This window comes from Bos javanicus, chromosome 4 (assembly GCF_032452875.1).
Source record: "Bos javanicus breed banteng chromosome 4, ARS-OSU_banteng_1.0, whole genome shotgun sequence".
In the NCBI taxonomy this organism is placed as follows: Eukaryota; Metazoa; Chordata; class Mammalia; order Artiodactyla; family Bovidae; genus Bos; species Bos javanicus.
In genome coordinates, this window is record NC_083871.1 from 94,670,421 (window position 1) to 94,694,509 (window position 24,089).

The 24,089-nt window shown below is 48.7% G+C and overlaps 2 protein-coding genes across 7 annotated transcripts in view; both read left to right on the forward strand.

Moving 5' to 3' along the window:
• Positions 1 to 3,434, forward strand: part of LOC133246416 (carboxypeptidase A4-like) — a 71,928-nt gene extending 68,494 nt beyond the window's left edge. The window contains exon 14 of the mRNA XM_061414714.1: positions 3,356 to 3,434. Coding sequence (XP_061270698.1) covers positions 3,356 to 3,357 — 2 coding nt within the window. The 3' untranslated portion in view covers positions 3,358 to 3,434. The remainder of the gene's footprint in view (positions 1 to 3,355) is intronic.
• CPA5 (carboxypeptidase A5) lies at positions 1,545 to 23,905 on the forward strand. Of its 6 annotated transcripts, none has more exons than XM_061414707.1 (12): positions 1,545 to 2,273; positions 2,910 to 2,970; positions 3,466 to 3,655; positions 4,758 to 4,839; positions 5,826 to 5,960; positions 16,277 to 16,375; positions 16,950 to 17,051; positions 18,264 to 18,365; positions 18,712 to 18,822; positions 19,248 to 19,338; positions 22,577 to 22,776; positions 23,586 to 23,905. In XM_061414707.1, the coding sequence occupies exons 3-12, from the start codon at positions 3,540 to 3,542 to the stop codon at positions 23,880 to 23,882; spliced, it is 1,335 nt and encodes a 444-aa protein (XP_061270691.1). In that variant the 5' UTR covers positions 1,545 to 2,273; positions 2,910 to 2,970; positions 3,466 to 3,539; the 3' UTR covers positions 23,883 to 23,905. The 6 variants fall into 6 exon arrangements, with proteins under 6 accessions (XP_061270691.1, XP_061270690.1, XP_061270694.1 ...); XM_061414710.1 differs by adding an exon at positions 23,035 to 23,119 and having other exon boundaries at positions 1,551 to 2,970; XM_061414706.1 differs by having other exon boundaries at positions 1,545 to 2,970.
• The last annotated feature ends 184 nt before the right edge of the window (positions 23,906 to 24,089 follow it).

Here is a 24,089-nt window from a genome sequence, read left to right on the forward strand (position 1 = left end):
TCTTCAGATACTGCAGTTATCTGACAGATTCTAAAATTACTAAGTTTTATAAGTTTAAAAAAACAAACAAGAGGTTCTAAAATAGATAATAATTGCAAGTCTTTTGGGCTCAAAAAGAATCAAATAGAACTTCCAAAAAATGAAAAAGAAATACCATATTGTGTTGACTATAAAATAAGATTGTAAGATGCAGCATAATTTTATGGGCCATCAAAAACACTGCCAGTTATCATTCAAGATGCCACTGATTATAAGATGCTCCTGGATTGCAGGGGTGTTTAGATCTGAGAGAAAAGTTGTTTCAGAATTGATGAACTATATAAATTGAAAGTTAAAAATCTAGCAGATTGATTAAATTACAGATTAAGCTCAGCTGATGAGAGAATCAGTTAACTGGACTAAAGAAACAATATTCAACGTAAGTAAATTATCCAGATTGGAGCCCAGAGAGACAATGAAATAGAAATATGATAGAAAGACTACATCTTAAAGGATAGAATGAGAGCACAAAACATATACCTAATAAAATTACAGAAGGTAATAGATTGGGTAAAAGCCAATGTTAAAAAATATAATGACTGAAAAATTTATGAGAATAGTGGAAAGATAGCTATCCCCAGGTACAGAAATCCAATCTCAAGCGGGATAAACCAAAAGAAATTTGTACCTAGACACATTATTGTGTATCCGAAGAATACATGAAGATAAAACTGCAGAACATCAAAGACAAAGAGGTCTTCAAAGCAACCAAAGGTAAGATCACATACTAAAGAACAGTAAATAGACTAATTGATTACCTTTTAACTGTGAAAGTGGAAGCTAGAAGACTGGGGGATACTGTTTTCAATGTGTTGAGAGAAAAACAATAATCAACCTAGAATTTATACTCAGTGAGATTCTTTCAAGAATTAAAGCAAATAAAGAATTTTCAAACAAATAAAAACAAAGAGCTTTTTTTTTTTTCACTGAAGGAAACATTTAAATATATACTTCAAGTAGGACGAAAATGACCCTAGATACAAGGTATATTCTTCTAAGAAGGAAGATCAAGAACAGAGTTGAAAGACCTCTACTCATCATGGGAAAAGTTTGCTTACCTCTCATGGGTCTTGCTTTTACTTCTTTTGGGATCTGTGGATTCTTACTTTTATGCCAACCCAGTAAGGCATTAAGAAAAGTTGTATTAAAAATATTTTATCTAGCGTTTTACTAATTTAATTTGGGCAGGATTGGTCAGGTATATGGCAGGAGGTGAAAGTCCTTTTAACAACTTCTTTAGAGTAAGTCTCCCTGCATCTTCAGTCTATATGGAATCTATGTTACCTGTCCTTCTGGCACATTGTACCTTCCCCTTGTAACACATACATCAGCTATATTTTCACATTTATTTGTATGCTCTTTCAGTTGTCTACTTACCCCAATAGAAACCTAAGGGCCAGATCTGTATCACTCTATTTTATTTCCACACCTTAGCAAGTGCTTGGCCCATAGTAGGTATTCAGTAAGCATCTACTGAGTAAATAGTGTCTACTTAATTAGACATTATCTAATGTCTAACTAATGTCTACAAATAAAAATTAATTAATGAGTAGTTAATTTTGAGTGAGAAGCGGGTGTTAGGTATTAAACACAGCTGTGTGTGTCTGCTTCAGATCCAGCCATGGAGTCAGTACTTAGGGCTGGTGAATTCCCACAGAACTGTGCCGTCTTATAATACGGCACTCATTAGCCACATGTGGCCATTTAAATTATTTAAATCAACTAAAGCTAATTAAAAACTGAAATTCCTCAGTCATGCTAGCCACTGGTGGTTATCCTATTGGATACTGCAGACGTAGAACATTTCCATTATCACAGAAAGTTCTATTGCATGTGCTGCCGTAGAATTCTCAAGAATTCTTAATTGTGCCTCTGTCTCTCTTTTGCTCTTGCTCTCGATCTATCTCTGTCTCTTTCCCCACCCCTAAAGCAAGTGCAGGGGTTGTCTTATTATTAGTGACTTATAATGATGCTTTTGAACAAGAAGATGCTGGGTACTTTGGGTGACTAGTACCATCCCACTGCTTTTCTTTTAAATTCCTGAGCTATTGTTTACTAGTATATTCTTTTATTCCAAATTTCTACTGACGCTGAATGTTACTTGAGTAGAAAGCCTAATTGCTTTCTTTTCTAGGTCCTTAAACTCTTTGCTAATGTTTCAGTCTGAGAGTTCTCAAAGCCAGGGTTCTAGGAGAGTTTGGCATGTCTGAACAGCTGAACTGCGAGATAATGGAGTAGGTCCGGCGGGGTGTGGGAGCAGGGCATTCTCTCAATAAAAGAGCTCTCCTCTCTGCACACATGGCCGGTTAATTGGCCATTCTGGGAAAGCATGGATGGGGAGGGGGGCTTCTGAGAATCGCCGGTGACAGTTAAGTGGCCTTTTGTTGACGTCCTCTGCTGAACAACTTTGTTGGATTTAGTCTCTGCCTTTCCTCCACCTCCTGCGGATTTTCTGTTAGATTCATCATTTACCATTCAGGCATCATCTTTCACTTTCTCCTTCTAATATGACTGCTTTGTATGCTGGACTCTGCTTTATTCATACTGTTCCCAGACCATAAAGGGGGCTGTGTGGGGCTTCAGCAGACTGAGAAATTGACTCTGCTCTCTGTTGAGAACTATAATAATGACTGCAGTGACCTTCATGTCTAAGTAGAAAATGCACTACCTATCCTGGCATAATGGTGACCACCTGAACACAGCGAAAAGGGACCCTTCACTGAATTCCTTCTCATAGAATAGACATTTCCTTTGTTCCTCGCTCCATTTTCTTCTCTCCCCTTCTCTCCACTGCAGCTAGAGTCCTGACCTAAGATGCAGCTGTGACTAAGAGCTAATGCTTTGAGATAATAAGACATTCTATTTTGCAGGCTTTGCCAAGCCAATTCACCCAAGTTGTCTCATCTAATATCCCCCAGAAAACCCTGTGAGGTAGGGAGGGGAGATATTATTAACCCTATTTGACTGATGAGTAAATTGAGACTTAGAGAGACTAGGTCAGTTGCCCCGGATCTTTTAGACAGGAAGTGAGTACCCAGCTCTGTGTCTAAATCTGGTGTTGTTTCAATGGCGTCCACACCCTTATGTTCAAGGATCATATGTGTGAGTGGATGGGGAGGGAGAAGGAGCACAAAGACGAGATTAGCAGGAGACTGGAAAGGAGTGATTTCTTTGGGCCTATGGCTTCTCTCAGCCTTTCTCTGGAGATGGAGGATTCCATATTCACGAGAGGCTAGCCCAGTAAACCTCTGGGAAGGAAAACAGCTAAAGGCCTTGACTTCCTCTTTCCCTACCCCTGCCCCCCACACCTTCCCAGGAGAGGACTCACCTAGAAGTGGGGAGGGACGCCCCACCTCTGGAAGGCCTGACGTGGGAGTCCCAGAGAGAGCCTAACGCACGTCCTCTGCCGGGCCTGCTGGCTTTTAGGTACTCTGCTGTCCTGAGGCCTGGCCATGCCTGTGTGCGAGGAAAACCCCTGAAGTTCGCCTGGAGGAAGAAGCATGCAGAGTTCCCCTGGAGGAGGCGTGATTCGCAGGTTGTACCCTGTGGGCAGGCGGACACTCCTCGTCTGCAGCTTTATCCTGGCAGCAGCTTTGGGCCAGATGAATTTCACAGGGTGAGTGGCTGCTCCTTAGTGGGAGAGAGGATTGCCAGGAGTCGGGTGACTTGGTGGCCCAGTGGGACCTGATCAGGGCAGAGGGATTCAGGATTTCATTTCCCATCCTGAACCCACTTCTTACTCCTTCACCTCCCAATTTTGCATGTGAGGGCAGGACGCGCAAGTGTCTTATTATTCCTCCCCAAATCTAGAGTTCTTAGTCTGCATGAATCCCAAGAATCCAAGAATCCCCTGAAACCGTGTGTAAAATTTTGTGTATCTACTTTTCTCCAGTGTTCATAACTTTCCTCTGATTCTTAAAAAAGTCATAACCCCCCAAAGACTGTGTTCCTAATGTGTGGGTGTGGTATTGTCCTTTGAGTAAAATTAAGTATGAGTATTACATACCAGGCCCTCTACAGACATGATTTCTCAGCCTTCCAAAGGCCCCGCAAAGTGAGCACTCCATAGTATTTCCATAGTGAAGAGGAAACGCAAGCTTAGAGAGGGGGGTTCATCATCCAGGGTATCAGAGCCGGCCAGGGAGGGAGCCATGGCCATCCTGGCTCAGACCCCAAAGGCTACACTATAGGCTGCTCAGTTGCCCCGGCTCCCACCCCTCCAGGGGGATGGGGAGGGGCTCAGCTTCCCCCTGTGAGGTAGGGTGAGATTCATCTCTTCCATGTCCTCCAGCTCTTGAGAGAAGGCAGTGGGGTTGGGGCAGACATGGCCTGGATCCTTGTATAAAGAGTGCATGGGGCCACTATCGGTACCTCGACTCCCTGTATCTATCCCTTTCTCTCCTTCATTCCTCTTTTTTCTTCCTCCTTTCTCCACCACTTACCCATCCTGTTTCCCCTGTCTGGGCAGTGGGTTCATCAGCAGAACTGACAGGCTTTATGGAGTCCCCCGGTGGTCTATCTTTGGGTCTGGAGAGACCCCTTGGCCTCAGACTAAAGGAGTTTGGAGCTTCCCAGAGCCGCAGGTCCTTCTGCCCAGGGGTCCTCTCGCCTCCCAGCTATCCTGCCAGGTTCTCTTTCCCACTCTGCGTCCTCCAGGCTGCACAGCCTTTGAGGAACCCCTCCGAGAAGCTCCCTCGGTCTCCTCTGTGTCTTTCCAGTGACCAGGTTCTTCGAATCCTGGCTAAAAATGAGAAGCAGCTTTCACTTCTCAGGGATCTGGAGGGCCTGAAGCCCCAGAAGGTGAGGAATCCGCGGGGCTTGGCGCCATGTCCTCTCCTCCCTCACAGCGGCCTGCACCCTCGGCTCCCTGTCCCATTCCCTCCACCCCAAACCTGGCCCTCTGGGTATGCCTGCCGGAGATGACAGCACAGGGGGAGAATCAAGCGCAGCTTCTCTTCAGGAGAGGCTGGGAACACTGGCCCAGAAGGTGGGGCAGCCCTGCTTGGCTTTCCCCTCTGCCCTGTATCGGAGGGCTGCTCTGAAAACGGCTGGAAGGTCCTAAAGCCACGCGAGAGGTGCATGAGTCTCTGGGTGGGAAGCCATGCCGCACGCACTGGACACATCTGCTTCCCGACTGAAGTGGCTTAGCTTGGCAAACCTGTTTTATTTGGGCTTGTCCCTCAGCCCGAGCCCTGGTTTCTGAGAACGTGTGTCCTCCACAAGTATTCCACTGGGCAAGACGTTTTCTTCAATATAGAAGGGTTTGGTCTGAGGGCTGTTGAAACAACCAGATATTTCTGGATGTGCCCCAAAGCCCACCATCCTATTTGTGTGAGTGCCCCTATCAACCAGGACTCAGAACACTTTACAATAATTCTCTCCATTTTACAAAATGAAAATCGGACAGCACAGGGCTCCGGATTGGGCCTCTCCTACCCCTTTGGGGCTCGGGGGCAGTGATGTCTCCCTTTTCTCCCCAGTGTTCTTGACTACGTGAATGTCCCAGATGATACGCTGTCTCACCTTTAGAAAACTATTGTGGGCTCTTTGGATCTGGGTGAAGTTACATGGAGTGAGTGAGGCTGGGAGACAAAGGTGCTTAGTATTAGGGAAGGAAACTCCATGACCTGGGGATTTTGTTTGTCTCCGTCTTTCTGCTCTGCCTTAAGGGTTTCATTTTGGAACCGGGGCCCTTTCAACTGTATAAGAGAAGATCATCGGTTCTGTAGGTGCCTGCAGGATGTTTGGTACACTTGCCTATTGTTTTTTTCTCCTTTGTGACTAAGGTGGACTTCTGGCGCGGCCCAGCCAGGCCCAGCCTCCCTGTGGACATGAGGGTTCCCTTCTCTGAATTGAAAGACATCAAAGCTTACCTGGAGTCTCACGGCCTTGCTTACAACATCATGATAAAGGACATCCAGGTGAGGTCCTGCCCCAACACTGAGGTTGGGGGGTCTCACCTTCACATCCCTTGCAGGTTTGGGCCCGACCTGGAGAAAAAATACCCAAGGTTAAAGTGGATGTTTTCTTTCTGGAGTTTCATCTGCATTTTTGTGAACCTTCCAGGAAAGGAATGAAACCTCACACTAGTCAAAGAAAATTTAAATCTAAGAAAGATCTTTCTAAAAAATTTAAATGTAAGAAAAATCCAAGAAAGAGTTCATAATTCACAGGTCAGGGCAGCTTGTGGAGTCCTCTTCAATGAAAAAAAATTTTTTTAACTTTATATAGTTTTAAAGGTTGCTTTCCACTTAGAGTTATTACAAAACTTATTGGCTGTATTCCTTGTACCCTACATCACAGGGCCTATCTTACACTCACAGTCTATACTCCCCACTCTTCTGCCTCTGTCTTGCCCCTTTGCACCGCACCAGCTAACCACCAGTTTATTCTCTAGATCTGTGAGTCTGCTTCTCTTTTGTTATATTCACTAATTTGTTGTGTTTTTGAGAGTTCTCTTATGGAGGAATCTATAGTTCGTGGCAAAGGAGAAGACAGGGAGAAGGGAGACAGGAGGGGGCAGCTCAGCTGTCTCCTGGGCATTGAGGGCAGGGAGGGCTCTTCTGGACGGCTCCCTTTGCGTTTCTGACTGTTCCTTCCTGTCCCTGTGTGTCTCACCCGTTCGATAGCAGGGAATTCCTTCACTCCAGAGAAGCAGGAAGAGGTGAGCGAAGCCGCTCCTGTGAACCCTGCTGTGGTTTCCTTCCTGTCGCCTCCAATGCTGGCTCTCAGTACCAGGCGTCTCTCCTGGGCAGGACTCTCCCAGAAAAACAGCTCTGGGAGAAGTGACTACAGACCTGCCCTTGGTTAGGGCGAAGGGAGACTTCATTCCAGGCACCCCATTCTCTCCCCACCCTCACTCGTTGCTGCATCTTAATGGCATCTTTTCTGAACATCATGAAATTCTGTTTTAATTGATCTGTCTTCCAGAATACCCTCAAGGAGCCTCTTTCCTAAAATGATTCTTTTGGGGCACCACTGGGTTAGACTTCTCTGGCTGCAGCCCTCTGCAAATGCTGCTGTGTACCTGTAGATTTGTATACACACAGGTTCCTGCCCAGCCATGTCATGCTGCCGCTAGTCTCCTCTACGGGCTCTGAGTGTGGGAACACACAGTCCCCGGAGTGCACACACTCTCCGCCTGCCAGGCGATAAACGCATTAGGTGCATTCCTTTTCATGCAAGGACAGGGCTGGGGCACTGTGGTCCATTCAAAGACCTTTCCTCCTCCTCAGGCACATCTGTTTCCTGCTTAACATCTGGGAGTAGGCTCTTTGTCCAATTAAATCCCCCACAAACAAAAATGGGGAAACTCACATAGACAATAGAGGCTACCACATCAAAAAATTCAGTGCTCAATCCTCATTTCTCACCTGTGCCTGCATTTAAAAGTTTTCATTTCCATGCATCTGCCCTGCCCTGGAGACTCTGCAGTATTTGGCAAACAGATATGAAGAGGTCTCTAAACTCTTTCTGTTGATTCGTGTATCAGGAGTGGCCCCAGAGGCACCTGGGAGTCTCCCTGAATCATTGGCTCCTCTGGGGCTGTCCTCTCCTGTCACCCCCAGCCCTGGATTCCCTTTAAGGATAGGGAAAGGGGAGCTTTTTACTGCCTCTCAGTAGAATGCCCTGGACTCTGGGCGCTAACCCAGTCAGGCAGGATTTTCACCAGCAACTTGCTCTGTCTGCAATGCATCAAGCTCTGATTGTCGTACTTGAGATCACATTTTGGCTTCCAGGAAGCTGGGGCTGGGGGGAGACTGCTGTGTTGAGTTGATTTGTGGTGATGATGGGGGAAGGTGTCCATGAGGAGGGAAACTCAGAGGCGTTAACAGAAGGGAAGGGCTTTGCACCCCTCAGGTTGCTGGCCGGCAGTCTCATGTTTTAGTTATTGATGCACAGGACTGCTAGCTTTCTGTCTTCTGGATCTTCTCACCCCAGTGTTTGGCATAGCGTCTCCTGCACGGGACCCTCAGTAACTGTGTGCTGAATGAATTGCTCAGAGAGACCTGATTAATATATTGGTCTTTGTCTCAAGAGTCCCCTCCCCAAGCCCCTCAAGGTATAGAATCATTTGCCTTATCTGTCTTTATACCCCAGCGTCTACCATAGGGCCTGCCATTTAGGTAGGACTTAGTAAATGGCTGCCCTGGTAGCTCAGCTGAAAAGAATCCTCTTGCAATGCAGGAGACCCCGGTTCGATTCCTGGGTCGGGAAGATCCCTTGAAGAAGGGATAGGCTACCCACTCCAGTTTTCTTGGGCTTCTCTGGTGGCTCAGACAGTAAAGAATCTGCCTGCAATGCGGGAGACCTGGGTCCAATCCCTGGGTTGGGAAGATCCCCTGGAGGAGTGCCTGGCAACCCACTCCAGTATTCTTACCTGGACAATCCCATAGATAGAGGAGCCTGGTGGACTACAGTCCATGGGGTTGCAAAGAGTCGGATATGACTGAGTGACTAAGCACAGCACAGCACTAGTAAATGTTGCCTCACTTAATGGTTGTGAGAAGGAAAGGAAAGAGGGTGTGTTTGCTGGTTAGTACCAGGCTGAGAGAAAGTGTGAAAAACCCTGATCCCAGCTTTCACCTTGGCCAGAGATACTGGAGATTTTTGAGGAAGGGAAGTGCCCCCTACTCCCTCCTGTCTTGTGATCAGAAAGATGCTTGAGATAAACTAGGCGGACTCATTCTTTCCGCCCACAGACACAGAGATGCCAACTGTGTGCTGGGTATTAGGCAAGGTACTGGAAAAACAAAGATAAAGAAATCCAGTCCCTGTATCCAGGGGAGCTGGAGTGCTGTGGGGGTGGGGAAGCGGAGGGGAGTAAATCAGTGATTACAATGGAGTGGATGATGCGCTGATGGAGTGGAGCAGGTTGCTATGGGAGCGAGTACAAGAGGCACTGCATGGTCGCTCTGAGGCTCTGAGAAGGCGGCAATTACGGTGTGGCTGAAGAGCAGGAGAAGGGAGGGCCGGGGAGGAGAAGGGGCCCATGATTGGCAATGAGGCCAGACCAGAGCACAAAGGGCACCCTCCACCAGGTGAAAAGGTTGAGAGAAAATCCCGAAAACCGTGGGGGAGCCTTTGGAGGGCTCTGACATGATCAGATTTGCATTTAAGAAAAATCCTTCTGACAGTGACAATGTTGACAGTGTTGAGTTGGGGACAGGAGCAGGGAGAGACTGACAGGCAGGAGGGTAGTGAGGAAATTGCAGTGGGCCAGGAAAGAAATTATCTGATTTTGAGTGAGCTCTATTTGCATTTAATTTTTCTTCACCTCCTCATTCTTTTTGGCCCTTTGGTTTTTTTCCTTTTTTTTTTTTTCCCTGGGATGAGTCACCATGGAAAGGCTTCACTTGAGCAATCAGCTCTGTGGATTTTAATGGCTTTTTTTCTGATTACAAAATTAATAAATATTCATGGTAGATAATTCGGAAAATAAGGGAAAGCACAAAGGAGAAAACAAAAATCGCCCATGCTCCGAGCACGCTCTAGAGTAAAATACAATTTAGTGTAAATACTGCTTGGCCAATTTTCCCCTCTCTCCTGGATCATTCCCATTAGCATACAAATATAGAGTTATTTCTCTCATCTTAAAAAGGTCCTCTCTTGATCCCTTCCCCCAACCTCCAGCTATCACCCCACTTCTCCTCTTATTCCAAGACCAGAACTCCAGGAAATGTTGACTCTACATGCCATCTTCATCCCTCTTTTTGGGTAAACTGTCCACCGCTACCTTCACCCTCGTTGTCATACACAGCGTCACACACAGCTCCCAGGTTCCCTCAGCAGTCAGCTCTGAGTGTGCATCGTGCTTCCAGCTTGTAGCCTGACCCATCACCCTCTCCTCTCTGGACTTCCAGGACATCGCACTCTCCTGGGTGGTCCCATCTTCCTGGCTGCTTCTCTGCACATTGTTCTCCTGTTTCCCAGCTCTGTCCTTCGACCTCTTCTCTGTCCCCTCATCCAGGATCATGGAATTGAATACCTTCCACCTCCTGAGCACTCCCATGTTGGTAGCTCCAGCCAGCCTCTCATATCCGAATTGAACTGAAGGCTCACATCTCTGACCATCTACTTGGCATTTCTACCTGGGTGTCTAATGGGCATCTCAGACTTCGCAGGTACAAACCCAGCTCCCCTGGCCTGCTCCTCCACAGCCTCCCTCAGTGCAGCAAATGGCAATGCCGTCCTCTCGTCCCTCAGACAAGAAACCTGGAGTCATCCTTGACTCTTTTTCTCACATCCCCCAGACAGTTCTTCAGTTCAGTTTAGTCACTCGGTCGTGTCCGACTCTTGGTGACCCCATGGACTGCAGCACACCAGGCTTCCCTGTACATCACCAACTCCCAGAGTTTACTCAAACTCATGTCCATTGAGTCGGTGATGCCATCCAACCATCTCATCCTCTGTTGTCCCCTTCTCCTCTTGCCTTCAATCTTTCCCAGCATCAGGGTCTTTTCCAATGAGTCAGCTCTTCACATCAGGTGGCCAAAGTATTGGAGTTTCAGCTTCAACATCAGTCCTTCCAATGAACATTCAGGACTGATCTTTAGGATGGACTGGTTGGATCTACTTGCAGTCCAAGGGACTCTCAAGGGTCTTCTCCAACACCACAGTTCAAAACCATCAGTTCTTCGGCACTCAGCTTTCTTCACAGTCCAACTCTCACATCCATACATGACCACTGGAAAAACCATAGCCTTGACTAGATGGACCTCTGTTGGCAAGGTAATGTCTCTACTTTTTAATATGCTATCTAGGTTGGTCATAACTTTCCTTCCAAGGAGTAAGCGTCTTTTAATTTCATGGCTGCAGTCACCATCTGTAGTGATTTTGGAGCCCAAAAAAATACAGTCTGTCACTGTTTCCACTGTTTCTCCATCTATTTGCAATGAAGTGATGGGACCTGATGCCATGATCTTTGTTTTCTGAATGCTGAGCTTTAAGCCAACTTTTTCATTCTCTTTCACTTTCATCAAAAAGCTCTTTAGTTCTTCTTCACTTTCTGCCATAAGGGTGGTATCATCTGCATATCTGAAGTTTTTTATATTTCTCCCAGCAATCTTGATTCCAGCTTGTGCTTCATCCAGCCCAGTGTTTCTCATGATGTACTCTGCATAGAAGTTAAATAAGCAGGGTGACAATATACAGCCTTGACATAATCCTTTCCCTATTTGGAACCAGTCTGTTGTTCCATGTCCAGTTCTACTGTTGCTTCCTGACCTGCATACAGGTTTCTCAAGAGGCAGGTCAGGTGGTCTGTCCCACAGACAGTCCATTAGCAAATCCTATCAGTTCTCCCTTCTGCTAGTGAGATGTAGAGAGATGTATCTTGCAAATTCTATGCTAGCACCATGGGTCAATACCCCATCAGCCCTCACCTGGATTATTCTAGTAGTTTCCTAACTGTTCTGCATGATTGCACCCTTGCCTCCTTATTGCCTAGTCTCAACACAGCAGTCAGTATGCAAGTCCTGTTATATCAGTCCTCTGCTTAAAACCCTCTGTGTCTCCCCACCTCATTCACAGTAAAAGCCAAAGTCCTTAAAACTGCTATAAGGCTCTACATGATCCATGTGCTGCCCTGCACTGCTGACTCTTGCTTACTGTGCTCCAGGCACCATCACCTTCTTGACATTCCTCCAGCTTGCCTGAGCTACCCTTGCCTCAATGCCTTTGGCTAGGATCATACCTCAGGGCCTTTGCACTGCTGGCCCTATATTGCTGGAATGCTGATTCTGCAAATATCAGCATGTGGCTCACTGCTTTTAAAACTTGACTCACACGTCAACTTTTCACCTTATGTTAAGTTGTGCCCTTCTCCCACATTCCCCCAGTTCCCTCCCTCACTTTTCTTCTTGGCACCTACGGCCTTCTAATATCCTCTGTGGTTCACTTCTTTGTCTGGTTTATCGTCTGTCTCCTCTACCAGATTGTAGGGCTGCATGAGGGCAGGCAGTTTCGTTTTGTTGACTGCTGTGTCTTTAGTGCCCAGTGTGTGCATCACAGACATTACTCTGCTGAATGTGTGTGCATGCTAAGTCGCTTCAGTCATGTCTGACTCTTGGTGACCTCATGGACTGTAGCCCACCTCTGTCCATGGGATTCTCCAGGCAAGAGTACTGGAGTGGGTTGCCATGCCCTCCTCCAGGGGATCTTCCCAACCCAGGGATCAAACCCGAGTCTCTTATCTCTCCTGCACTGGCAGCTGGATTCTTTACCACTAGTACCACCTGGGAAGCCCAGTCTGCTGAACAGAAGAGATTAAAATGTGGGAATTGTGTTGGCTGGGGTCTGGGTGGGTGGCAGCTCTAAAGAGGAGAGGAGGACAGGAATAGGTGAGGAAAGGAAGGAATCATGGGCAAGCTCCTGAGGGAGAGGCAGAGGCTGGCTGCCTGGGGGTGAGGGTTGAGGAGGGTCCAGGGGGTGGGGTGACAGGGACAGAAGGGCCAGCCCCTCTGTTGGTCCTGCGGAGGGCAGGGGCAGGGTCACCCAAGTGACCACTGATGCTCCACTTACTGTCCAAGTCCGGCAGACACCAGGTTTCTGGAGGAACCCAGGTTTCCTGGTCATGCCCTGTAATGACTATTCCACCACAGAGTCCTGGAGTCACCTCGAGAGTTACTGTTATCCTATTGTCCCTCGTCATCATAGCTGGCATTTACTGTGTGCTAGGCAATGTTCTCAGCAGTTTACATGTATTCACCCTTCTAATCCTCACAAGAACACTTCAAGTATGTGTGAAAGTACATGATAACATGACCTCCATTTTATGAAAGCTCAGAAAAATTTGTAATTTGGAGACCAAGGCACAGAGAACTTAGTCATTTGCCCATCAGTGACAACAAAGGATTTAACCTGAGATAGCCTGACTCCAGGCCCTGGACTCTTTACTCTTATGCCGTCTGCCTCCTTAGTGGGTGTCACTGTTGTTCATGTGGTGTTTTAACTTTGCCTTTAGGATAGTGAAGCCCCAGTTCAGTCTTGACTTCCGAAGGGTTCATTCTTACAACCCCAGATCTGTACCCTCCCAGCCCCACATCCCAGCATAGGCATGGACTGTGGTTGCTACCAGCCGTGCAGCTACCACTGCAGATGTTAGGCCTGCAGAGGAGGTCAGGGGTGGGTAAGGAGAAGTGACTGCCTTCTTCACAGAGCTGTGTTAGAGCCGTCTCCTGTCCCCCACCCACCGCTTCCGGGAGCTGCTTCCATTTCACGTCTGCGGTTGGAGAGAGCTGTGAATGCAGATTCCTTTCAGGTGTCATCTTCACCTTTGGGGCCCTCAGTCTGCTCCCCCCCTCATCTTGGAGGTGCACTTCTTAATGTCCCCATCCTTCCTTACAACTATCATAAATTAATTTACACTAAGGTACTACTTTTTCTGTCAGGTTATGGCTTCCAGGAGGCAAATGGCTTACTTCTGAGTCTGTTTTTTTCTCCAAGAAGCCTGACAGGGCTGTGGTGAGACGAGAATGCATTCTTAGATCTCCCGTCCCCTTCCTTCCCTTCCCTCAGCCCTGTGAAGGGAGCAAACATCTGTGTATTTTTCAGGCCAGGACAGATTCATGTTCCTGGAATCCAGGGCCCAGCTGTGAGGGCTGAGCATTTCCAATTTGTAAGCGGGTGTCACATCCATTCACAAGGCTGTGAGGGTGTTTGGAAAGTTATTTGCAGTTGGGTGCCGACTTCCCATTTGCCTCCAAGCTGTTGTGTAGAACAAAGGACAACCTTGTGTGAACTCTCTTCCTGTGGGTGTCCCTGGGCTGTGTAGGAAGAACTGGGTCCTCCAGTCCTGTCTTCTCTCTCCTCCATCTTCACCCACCATCTCCACCCCTAGGATGTTAGTCCTTTAACTTCATGGTGGTGGGACCAGCATGGGACAGAACCGGCCTTGACTCCAGGTACGTCGGCCCGACCTACTCTTTCTGCTGCTCACTGCAGCTGGTTGTGCCTGGCCCATGGTGCCGGGCACACGTCGGTCATGGGGGCTGCTGAGATTTCCGTCGATTTTCTGGGAAGAAAACAAATTTCCTTTGTTAGGACTTCCCGGGATGGTGCTTGTGCCAGTGAAGATTGGGGCTCCCCCAGCCATCTCTCTGCAAACCAGCAATCCCTGCTTTGCCCAAGTGGGAACGTCCCCAGCCCAGCCAGTTTAGCTAGAAAACATCACAATTACAAATGCCACATGTGTAGTTGGTGCTCAAAAAGAAATAAGCCCCCAAGCTTTGATTTCCACTCCCATTTTTAAATTTGTGCTTTGAGGATTGTGAGTAAGTTGACAGGGGGAGTGGGGTGAGAGTGTCACCCGGCAGTGACCTCGGCCTCAGCAGTGGGGGATGGAGAGGGGCTGTCTTCTAGCCCTGGGACTGGAGACTCCATGAATGGCTGCTCCTTCATTTTTAGACATTGGGGCATTTTTGCCTTTGTTTTAGTATTTATTCATTTAGAAGATTTTACTTATTGAAGTAATATGAGCACGCTGTGAAAAATGTAAAAATAGAGAAAAGGAAAAATTGCTTAAAATCACAAGCTTTCTATCCTAACAATAATGTTAGCATTTGGGTAAATTTTTTTGGCATTTTACTGTCTTGTTTTCCTATGCTTAGGGTATTGCCTTTTCATTATTTTAAAGCACTTTTAAATTATAAGAATAGTATGATGGACTTCTGACCTGTTGTTAGTATTTTATACATGTGCTTTCTCTTTCTCCCTCTATGTATACACATACACACACATACACACACACACAGATACATAGATGTATGTGTGTGTGTGTGTGTGTGTGTGATTCTTATTTGCCTTTAATTTTGCTAGCCAGCTGGCCTTAAGGGACATAGTGCTAGAAACTAGGATATCTGGATTTTTATCTCATCTCTGTCCCTTGTTAGCTTTGCTGTTAAGTCTGTTTATCTCTCTAATTTGATTTATCTCTAAAACATGAATAGTTAATTCTTGCCCTGTCATCAGGTCATAAGATTAACTGGAATGATGAGTATTAAGATGCTTGGTAAACTAAAAGGCCCTGGCCTGAAGCAAGGCATCGTCAGGATTTACTTGTGACCCAGAGGTGCACGGACTTTCCCAGTGACTCAGTGGTAAAGAATCTGCCTGCCATTGCAGGAGACACAGGTTCAATCCCTGGATGTAGAAGTTCCCCTGGAGAAGAAAATGGCAACCCACTCCACTGTTCTTGCCCGGGAAATCCTGTGGACCCAGAAGCATGGTGGGCTTCAGTCCACGGGGTCGCAAAGAGTCAGACATGACTGAGTGACTATGCAACAACCACAGAGGGGCAAACCAGGGTGACTTTGGGTTGAGGGCCTTTGCTTTCCCTTTTGTTGCAAAGAGGCCCAGACCCCTCCCACGCTGTAGTCATCGCTGAGTCCTGGGGTGTCTTCATCCCTGGGTGACAATGTAAGGGTATGAATTTAGGATGAAGGGCACCTGCCCATTTCACTGACTTCAAAAGTGGGGAAAATGCCCCGGGATGATGTGGGAGGTCAATTCAACTCAGGCACTATACTGCCCTCTTTGAGGGAAGTACCACAGAAGGGCTGAGAGCCAGCTCCCAATTGCCACTCAAGTAAGGATGCTGCTTTGGCTCATCTGTACCTGTGTTTAAGAGGCAGTTAAAGTGGTGAGTGAAAGACTATTGGCACATTAGGTAAAGTGGTTTGGACAGGCTTTTCAAATGGCTTGGATGTCAACTGTCAGGGCTACTTCCTGGAGTAGAGTGCATGGTGTGGGCCAGGTGAGCCCTCTGCTCTCCCAGGGGTCAGTGTCCATAGTTCAGCTTGGGCTTTCGCTCAACAGAGTGTTCACAGAGGGCAAAAGCAATGTTGGCAGCCACCCATGAGCATCTTTTCCAAAGCCCTTTGGTATTTGTTATTACATTTTATCCTATTGAAATGGGCAAGGCAAGTCCCGATTTTCAAGCTGAGGAAACCAAGGTTAAGGTTCCACAGCAAGTTAGTGGCAGTGGCAGACTTAGGACCACATTCTCCAGACTCCTTGACCCATCCATGCTCATTTGGGAGAAGGCAGGGTGAATGCCAGCTTGCCAAGCAGAAGAATCACCCCGCAACCTGGCATCTCCTGTTGCACAGCTCACACTCATGGCGGCTCATTCTGCTGTGTCGACGCTGTCTTTGTGCAGCCAGCTGAGGCAGGGCCCGGAAGTGGCATGCCTGGCCCAGCCTCGCCTTCCCTTCCAGTATGTGCTTCTGCCTCCCAGGTGCTGCTGGACGAGGAGAGAGAAGCCATGGCGAAGTCCCGCCGGTTGGAGCGAAGCACCAGTAGCTTCAGTTACTCCTCTTACCACACCCTGGAGGAGGTGGGTCTGCCCCATCAAGCTCTAGACTCTGCTGTCCTCTTGGACCCTCGGCTTGTCCAGACTCAGGGCTCTGGGGCTATAGGAGACTGTGAGCCGATGCCTAGAAAGTGTAGAGCAGACACTGGGAGAAAGTTATTGATGTCTGAGATAAATAATCCTGCCTTCAAGAACCTTAGAATCTAAAAGGGGCAGGATGACTAAAAACAACACTGCAAGGACTATGAGATCTGTAAGTGGATTGAAGGGGTCAATAAAATGGAAGTAAGAGAAACTTCCACCAGAGAGAGCCTTGCAGGCTAACCCTAGGGGACTGAGTAGGCTCAGCATATGCTGCTCTTCCAGGCAAAGGCATAGCACTGCACGGAGGTGAAAAGTCTGGGAATCCAGGCTGACCACAGCTCCTGCCTTAGACCCGAGGGTAGTCTTTGATTTTTGCAGTTCTTTTAGATCCTCAAGGGAGGTGGGAAAGCATTAAAGAAGGTGGTAGGATCAGGGAATGAGAATATTCAGAGAGACCCTGGGGTTTGCTCCCTCCCTGCTTAACTGCCCATCTGAGAAACTTCATTCCTTCCAGATCTATACCTGGATTGACACCTTTGTAACTGAGCATTCAGATGTTGTCTCAAAACTTCAGATTGGCCACAGCTTTGAAAATCGGTCCATCCTTGTTCTGAAGGTAAAAGCTGGGAGTGTTGACTACCAGACTGTACAGTGAGTGCCTCAGGCATAAGACTGAGCTCGTGTGGGGTTGTGGCTGGGTGGGAGTCAGCCAGTCCGTTTGGGGAGAGAGATGTGTACACTCCTGTCCTGAGGTGATGCACAAGCTTTGGGATGGTGGTGTTCAGGGACCCACCCCTTGTAGGTGTGGACAGTTGGCAGTGAAGTGAACCAGGCAGGTCCTGGGTCAGGAATCTGGTGGGAGGTTTGTTAAGGAAATGGAACTGCAGAATGGCAGTCATCACCTTGAACTGGGGATGTGAGTGTGAGTGAATCAGCATTCTTCCTGTTAACTCAGCTGCTTCATCTGGTCAATGGGAAGAGAGGTACACAGAGGCCTCATTTACAAATGACTGAGGCCCTCTGGCTTAGGCAGCCCCATGGATAGGCCTGAGTCTATGAGGAGACCTTCTAGCCCTTCACAGAGCCCACTGGAAACAGGGTTCCAGTACGCTTGGCGGCAGCAGTGCCCTTGGCCATGAAGGCGGCAGGAGCGGTGGAAGTGTGAAGCATACTGGAAAACAGTTCTTTGTATGTGCCCTGAAGGGCACTCGAGAGTGTGGAGCATGCAGGTCATTTGGCACGCAGCTCTCAGAGAAGGCAGACTCTGCTGTCCTCACAAGTGCCCTGGGGGACTCTTCTGAAGGGTCATTTGGCCTCGGCTAACGTGGGACTTGACTTCACCTGTGCCTGCTTTGATTTCTCATAAGGGCTGCCTGTGTTCTCTCTTTAATGTTGTCTAAGCTCTTGCTACTCAGGGTGGTCCCTGGACCCACAGGAGCAGCATTTCTGAGAGTTTGTTAGAAATTACCAACCTCACCTTCCAGATCTGCTACATCAGAATCTGAATTTTAGTAACATCCCTGGAGGATTCACGTGCCCTTGAAAGTTTGAGAAGCACTAGTCTAAAACACTTGCAGACCTGGGCAATTCTGTGCTTCTGACTAGATCACTTTGCCCTGCAAGAGCATCACTGTGTTGCCAAGGTCCCCACATGTGTGCACTTTCCATGGGCTCCTACACATGTACCCGCACATATGACCCCCGTCTCAGGAACAGGGAGCCACCCCAGGCACTGAAGATACATCTGGGGCCTCCTTCTAGGCAGTCTGGGGACAGCCCTGTAGCTGTTGTGGTTCAAACTTGTGTGGGGCCTGGTGCTTTTCCCCAGTTCAGCACTGGAGGTTCTCGGCGCCCGGCCATCTGGATTGATTCTGGAATCCATTCCCGGGAGTGGATCACCCATGCCACCAGCGTCTGGATTGCCAAGAAGGTCAGCATGGACCATGGGGGCTGGGATGAGGTGGAGGGTTGAAGCTGCTCAACTATTTAAGGGCACCTCCAGTTGAAAACTTACTTGGTTCATCTGACTTGGGGTGCTTTCTGCACACCTGCCCTGTGGAACAGCCGCCACGTGCTCTGGCCATTTGCAGCCCAGAGCCCCCACCTTCTAGTTGTTGAAAATCCAAGTCTTCGGTTCTGCACAAGGATGAACCTGATGACCTGATGCCATCCCTGCCTGTAGCTAGTGGCTGTATGGAGATCCTGCTCTGCTCTGGAGGGGAGCCCGCCAGGGCCTCCTGTCCCTCATTCTGTACCCACTCAGCCCTTTCTTGCAGATTGTCAGTGAATACAGCAAAGACCGCATCGTAACAGATGTACTGAATGCCATGGACATCTTCCTGGAGATTGTCTCTAATCCCGATGGGTTTGCTTATACCCACAGTATGGTGAGAGCACCTAAGAGGGAGGGGCTTAGGGATCAGGGTCAGCTCTGGGGGGAATGGAGCAAAGAAAGGTCACAGTGGCTTTGGGATGCTCTGCTGAGGTTCCCTGGGGACAGACCCTTTGGGGGCTCCTTGCAGAGTCTCCATGAGGCAGGCGGGCTGCTCAGGTGCTGTGGCTGCAAATGTTGCCCTCCAACTGCCCAGGGAAGTCCACTGTTATTTGGTTGTGCTCAAGCCTCTCGCCATACCCCAGCTTTAACCACAAAGCATTTAATCTGCAGCCATGGCTCAGTATGCCAGCCCCATCCTGCCCTAGAGATTGCTTCCTTTCGTCCCTCCCTGTCCCACCAGACCCGCTTCCTAGGATGTCAGAGGCTCCCACCCAGAAAGGGCTCAGTGAATGAGTCACCTGCCTTGCACTTTTTCAGAACCGCTTGTGGCGGAAGAACAAGTCCACCAGACCAGGAATCTTCTGCATTGGTGTGGATCTTAACAGAAACTGGAAGTCAGGCTTTGGAGGTACCTCAGTCTGCTGCACCCCAGGGGCAGGGCTGGAGAGAACTTGGTCCTTGGCACATCTCCCACACAGATTATGTTGACGCATAACCGGGGAGGCAGAGCACTTAGCTAATGCGAGTGAGTCATGGCAGGGACAGGCGGGCACATGCCTAGGATTGGCTGTGATATATGGGGAGAGGTTGCATATGTCTGTTAAATGTATACATATGCTAAACCTTCGTGGGAAACAGCTCCTTGAATGGGGACTAACTGCAAGGATCAGATCCTAAATATGGCAGAGAAAGGCTTAAGGAGGTTCAAAGTAGTCTTCCTTGTTGTTCAAAACCCAGGATTTATGGTGCCCCCTGAATATCTCTAGCCCTTCCTTGAAGGGAGCATGCCACAAGAAAAGGTCTCAAAACTTATTCCCTGAGAACTGTGACCCGAATTTTGCCCTCTGGGGAGGCCGGGACAAAGGTTTAAATATAGAATAAGCTAGTTTCTTATCATCAACACTGACTTAAGCCTGGCTTTTATTTTCCGTCCAATTACTTTATGACCCTGGGCTGTTGTGTATCCACAGGGCCCTGTGATCCTAGGGAGGAGTGGGCAGCTTCCTCCTGAGTTCCCTTGGTGTTCTTCCTTATCATCTCTCTTGCCGTGCCAGGGGCATAAGGACCACACGGGGAAACTGAAACAGAGACCAGTATGTGAACCCTGCGAACGCAGCAGCTTGATGGGTGGGATGCTGGGTCTAACCAGGACAGTCTCCAAAGCAGAGGGTTGAATAGGCATAGCCCTTGGCCTCCAGATGTGGCTGCCACACTATACCAGGAGTCAGAGTTTAGCTCCACAGGAGACAGTGCTATTGAAAAACAGATCTGCAGACCTGTTTGTTGGCTAACCCAACAAGGCAGAACATTCTAGATCCAGATGCCCATTGTTTCAAAAATCTGGCTTCTTTGAATCCGTTCTGTGAAAATAAGGATAGCTCTGAAGTCTACAGAGCAAAACCAGTCAGCCCACAGTGTAGGGGTCGCCTGAGAATCTGGGTTGTACTTGTAACTGCTTGTGTAAGGAAACACAGCTGTGTAAAATTAGGCATTTCCATCTCCAAATAACCAGACATTTGTCCCAAGAAAGCATCCACGTGGGCCCCTTAGAACTGGCTGAAGTGAGTGCCTATCTACCCTGAGACAGACTGGCTAGAAGAAAGACAAATTACCTCTTAAAGAAAATATCTTTTGTGGGTTTCACCACAGGGGGGAAAAAATCAGTATATACACAATGTGGAAAAAAAAGTGGAAAAAAAAAAAAAGCCCAGAGGGGACAAAAAGCTCCCATAATCCCACTGCCCAAAGATTACTGCTTTTAATAATTTACCATGTCCTTCCAGCCAGTTCCCCTTCCTACAAATTACATTTTTGAGAAGGAAAAATAAATAGCTAATGAACCCATTAGCAGGTACTTGTGAAACAGGCAGGCTCGGAGGACTTTGTGAACGTCAGAGAGAGGCAGGCAGCTAATTCCCATTTGGTCAGGGGAAGATTAGTTTATTCTGCTTAGCTCAAACCAGAACTAATGGCCTGAAGTGTTTCTCCATATTTGGGCAAAGCCACCTGGTCGTTGGCAGGGGAACCGCTCTCCGTGCGTGGGCTGCAAACGCAGACAAAGCTCGCAGCCTCCCCCGCTCCGCTCATCTGTTGCTGCTTGTCATTCATCAAGTGCAGCAGGTGCAGGAGCTCCCAGCAGACACAACAAACAGGGCCGCTGTTGCTGGGCCAGCTCCAGCCCACCAGGCTGCTCCTACCCCTTTGCTCCCTGCAGGCACACCCCCTTCCAACCAGGGTCAGTTCTCACCCCCTGCAAGGTCGTGCAGACCAAGAGGGGATGCGCTTCCAGGAGACAGAATTGCCTCTGGGCCTGCCTGTGGCCAGAAATAGCGAGTATCTGGTTAGTGACTCAGGCAGGAAGATTTTGTTTATGACTTTATTATTGCCTTAATTTGATTTCTCATAATGAGTAATCTGTAGATCATCCTTCCCACCTATACCGCCCTCACCTGTACCCTTGGGGAGGACCTGTTTGCTGCAGTCCTAGAACAGCATCTGAACCAGTCCATGGGCAGCCACCTAGGTCTGCAGCCAACTCACTGCCCTGCGGGTCAGGGGCGTGCTCTGGCATCCTCAGGAGGCTTCAGAAGTTGGGCAGCCCCTGGCTTCTGACCGGGCTTCTGTTCAGTCATTTCAGGGAGGAGAAGTGAGAGCAGGGCCTGGGATGCTCCTTTCATGTGTTCCTAACCCCCAAATCTTGACCAGCCCAGCCTAGCCCTCCACCAACTGGCCACTGGGGAAGAGAGGAAAACAAGAGAGGAAGAAAAGAGATGGGGAGCGAAGAATCTAGTAGGAGATGGGAACAAATTAAAGTAGAGGAACAGTTACTCTTTGCCCTCCTTCCAAACTTAGGTCCCCATTCAGAAGAATTTTCAAGGGTTTTTTGCATCTGTGCTTCCCAGAGCAGTCTTAGGCAACTATGGTGATCTGTTCTCTCTTTCCCCAGCTCCAAGTCCATGCTGTCCTTGGGTTGGCACAGCTTGTGCAGACACTATATCTGAGCACTCAACTGACCCAAGCCTTCCCCATGGAAATGGAGGGTCGGGAGAGAAGGGTCAGCTCACAGGGGTCACTGCTCATAGGGGAAGCCAGGCTGGAGACCTAGTGGCGACTGCTGAGGCAGGCCTGACTTTCTAATGGAACCACAGTCAGGACTTAACCAAAAGACAAGCTAAGGGAGCACTCTGCAGGGCCACAGAGTTGCTGAGTTGTGGTGTGGCAACACTCCTCTGATGTATTAGACCAGGGTATGCAGCAGTAACAAGCATCCCTCCAAGTCTCAGCGGCCTAACACAGTAAAAACTTTTATTTTTCACGTACGTAAAGTCCACTGTGGGTAGGTAACCCTCCTTGACAGCTGTCTTCCATTGGTGACAGAGAGATCCAGGACACGTCTCCGTTTAGAGCGTTTTGTTGTTGTTGGTTTAACCACACAGAAGAGAGTATCAAGAGGTCATACTTGCTCTTAGCCTCAAACTAGAGGTGACCTATCATTACTGCTCACATTCTTGTTGGTCAATAGTAGCCACATGACCTCAACCAAACTGCAAAGAAGGCTAGGATTAGAGAGGAATACAGAATATTTGTGAGAGTATTTCCGACGCCTGGGAATTTGAACCCTGTGGGTGCCTTTATTCTACTTCCAGGAAACGGTTCTAACAACAACCCCTGCTCAGAGACTTACCATGGGCCCTCCCCTCAGTCAGAGCCAGAAGTGGCTGCCGTCGTGGACTTTATCATGTCCCATGGGAACGTCAAGGCTCTGATCTCCATCCACAGCTACTCTCAGATGCTCATGTACCCCTATGGCCACTCTCTGGAGCCTGTTTCAAACCAGGAGGAGTTGGTGAGATTGGCTGCTTAGGGCTTGGGGGAGGCATCCCACAGACTCTCAGCTGGCCCTTTGGTAGGGAGCAGGGTGGGGGTGAGAGGCTTGTTCTCACATGTGATCACGTTCGCAGCTGGAGATGCTGTGCTTCCTTCCCGCAAGAGCCATCTACACATTCAACTTCCAAGACTCCTAAGTCCGTGGTTCACAGCAGCTGGTGAGGGTGTGGGGGAGTGGGGACCCACTGCCTCTCACTCTCTGGATTGAATCTTGCAGTACCATCTTGCCAAGGATGCAGTGCAGGCCCTGTATGAGGTTCATGGGATCGAGTACATTTATGGCAGCATCAGTACCACCCTCTGTGAGTGAGCCGTCCCCTGGCTGCTGCTGCTGCAGGCGCCACATCCACCTGGGCTCAGGCAGGTGCAGGCTCTGCTGGCTGGCAGGCCTGGTTAGCCACAGGGCTGTGCCACAGATCCAGCGGGGCTGGGCCAGAGCTGATTTCCACATCTGAGTACGAGGGTGAATGGTGGTACCTAGACCCAGCACCCACTTCTCTGAAGCGTTAATTAGTGCACAGCTCCTGACGGCTGGCTCACTGCGATGCCCCGTAGGCGTAAATATCCCAAGTCTGGTGGCCTCCAGGAGCTTTCATTTTGCTAGAGCAGAGCATGCACTGGGTGAGCAGGGTGTGGCCCGGGTTGAAGCCCGGGCCAGGAAGCTTGGTGTGGTCTGGGATGGGTGGGGGTTTGGTCTCCAAGGCACACTGTCTTTGCAGGAAGCCTCTGTACCTTGTGACCACACCCTGTTCTTCCTTTTGTCCCCAGATGTGGCCAGCGGGATCACAGTTGACTGGGCCTATGACAGTGGCATCAAGTACTCCTTCAGCTTCGAGCTCCGGGACACGGGGCGCTACGGCTTCCTGCTGCCAGCCACGCAGATCATCCCCACGGCCCAGGAGACATGGATGGCCATTCGGACCATCATGGAGCACACACTGCATCATCCCTACTGACAGAACTGCTGAGGGGAGAGCCAGAGGAGTGGTTTTCTTTTCCGAGGCCTGGGCTTCTCCTGAAACCCAAGTTATGGATCCCTTCCCCATCCCTGCCCTGACTCCTTAGGAAATAAAAACAAATTTGAAGAGGCTTGGTAGCTTCTGGTGCTGGCTGACACCCCTTTGGGTTCAGGAAGGTACAGGGGCCTTGAAAATGCCTCTTGGCCTTCTAGGTACCCAGGAGAAAGGCAAGACTAGCAGGCATTCCCTTTTCTCCTCTTATAATGGTCTCGGGGCCCCAAACAGATAACACACTCCTTGGAGCTACTAATAT

Excerpts from the sequence above, each read along its gene's own strand:
- CPA5 (XM_061414706.1), top strand. The coding sequence starts at position 3,540 with ATGCAGAGTTCCCCTGGAGGAGGCGTGATTCGCAGGTTGTACCCTGTG. Across the intron at positions 17,052-18,263 it reads GGTCCATCCTTGTTCTGAAG|TTCAGCACTGGAGGTTCTCG; the intron begins GTAAAAGCTGGG and ends GCTTTTCCCCAG. Across the intron at positions 18,823-19,247 it reads TTGCTTATACCCACAGTATG|AACCGCTTGTGGCGGAAGAA; the intron begins GTGAGAGCACCT and ends GCACTTTTTCAG.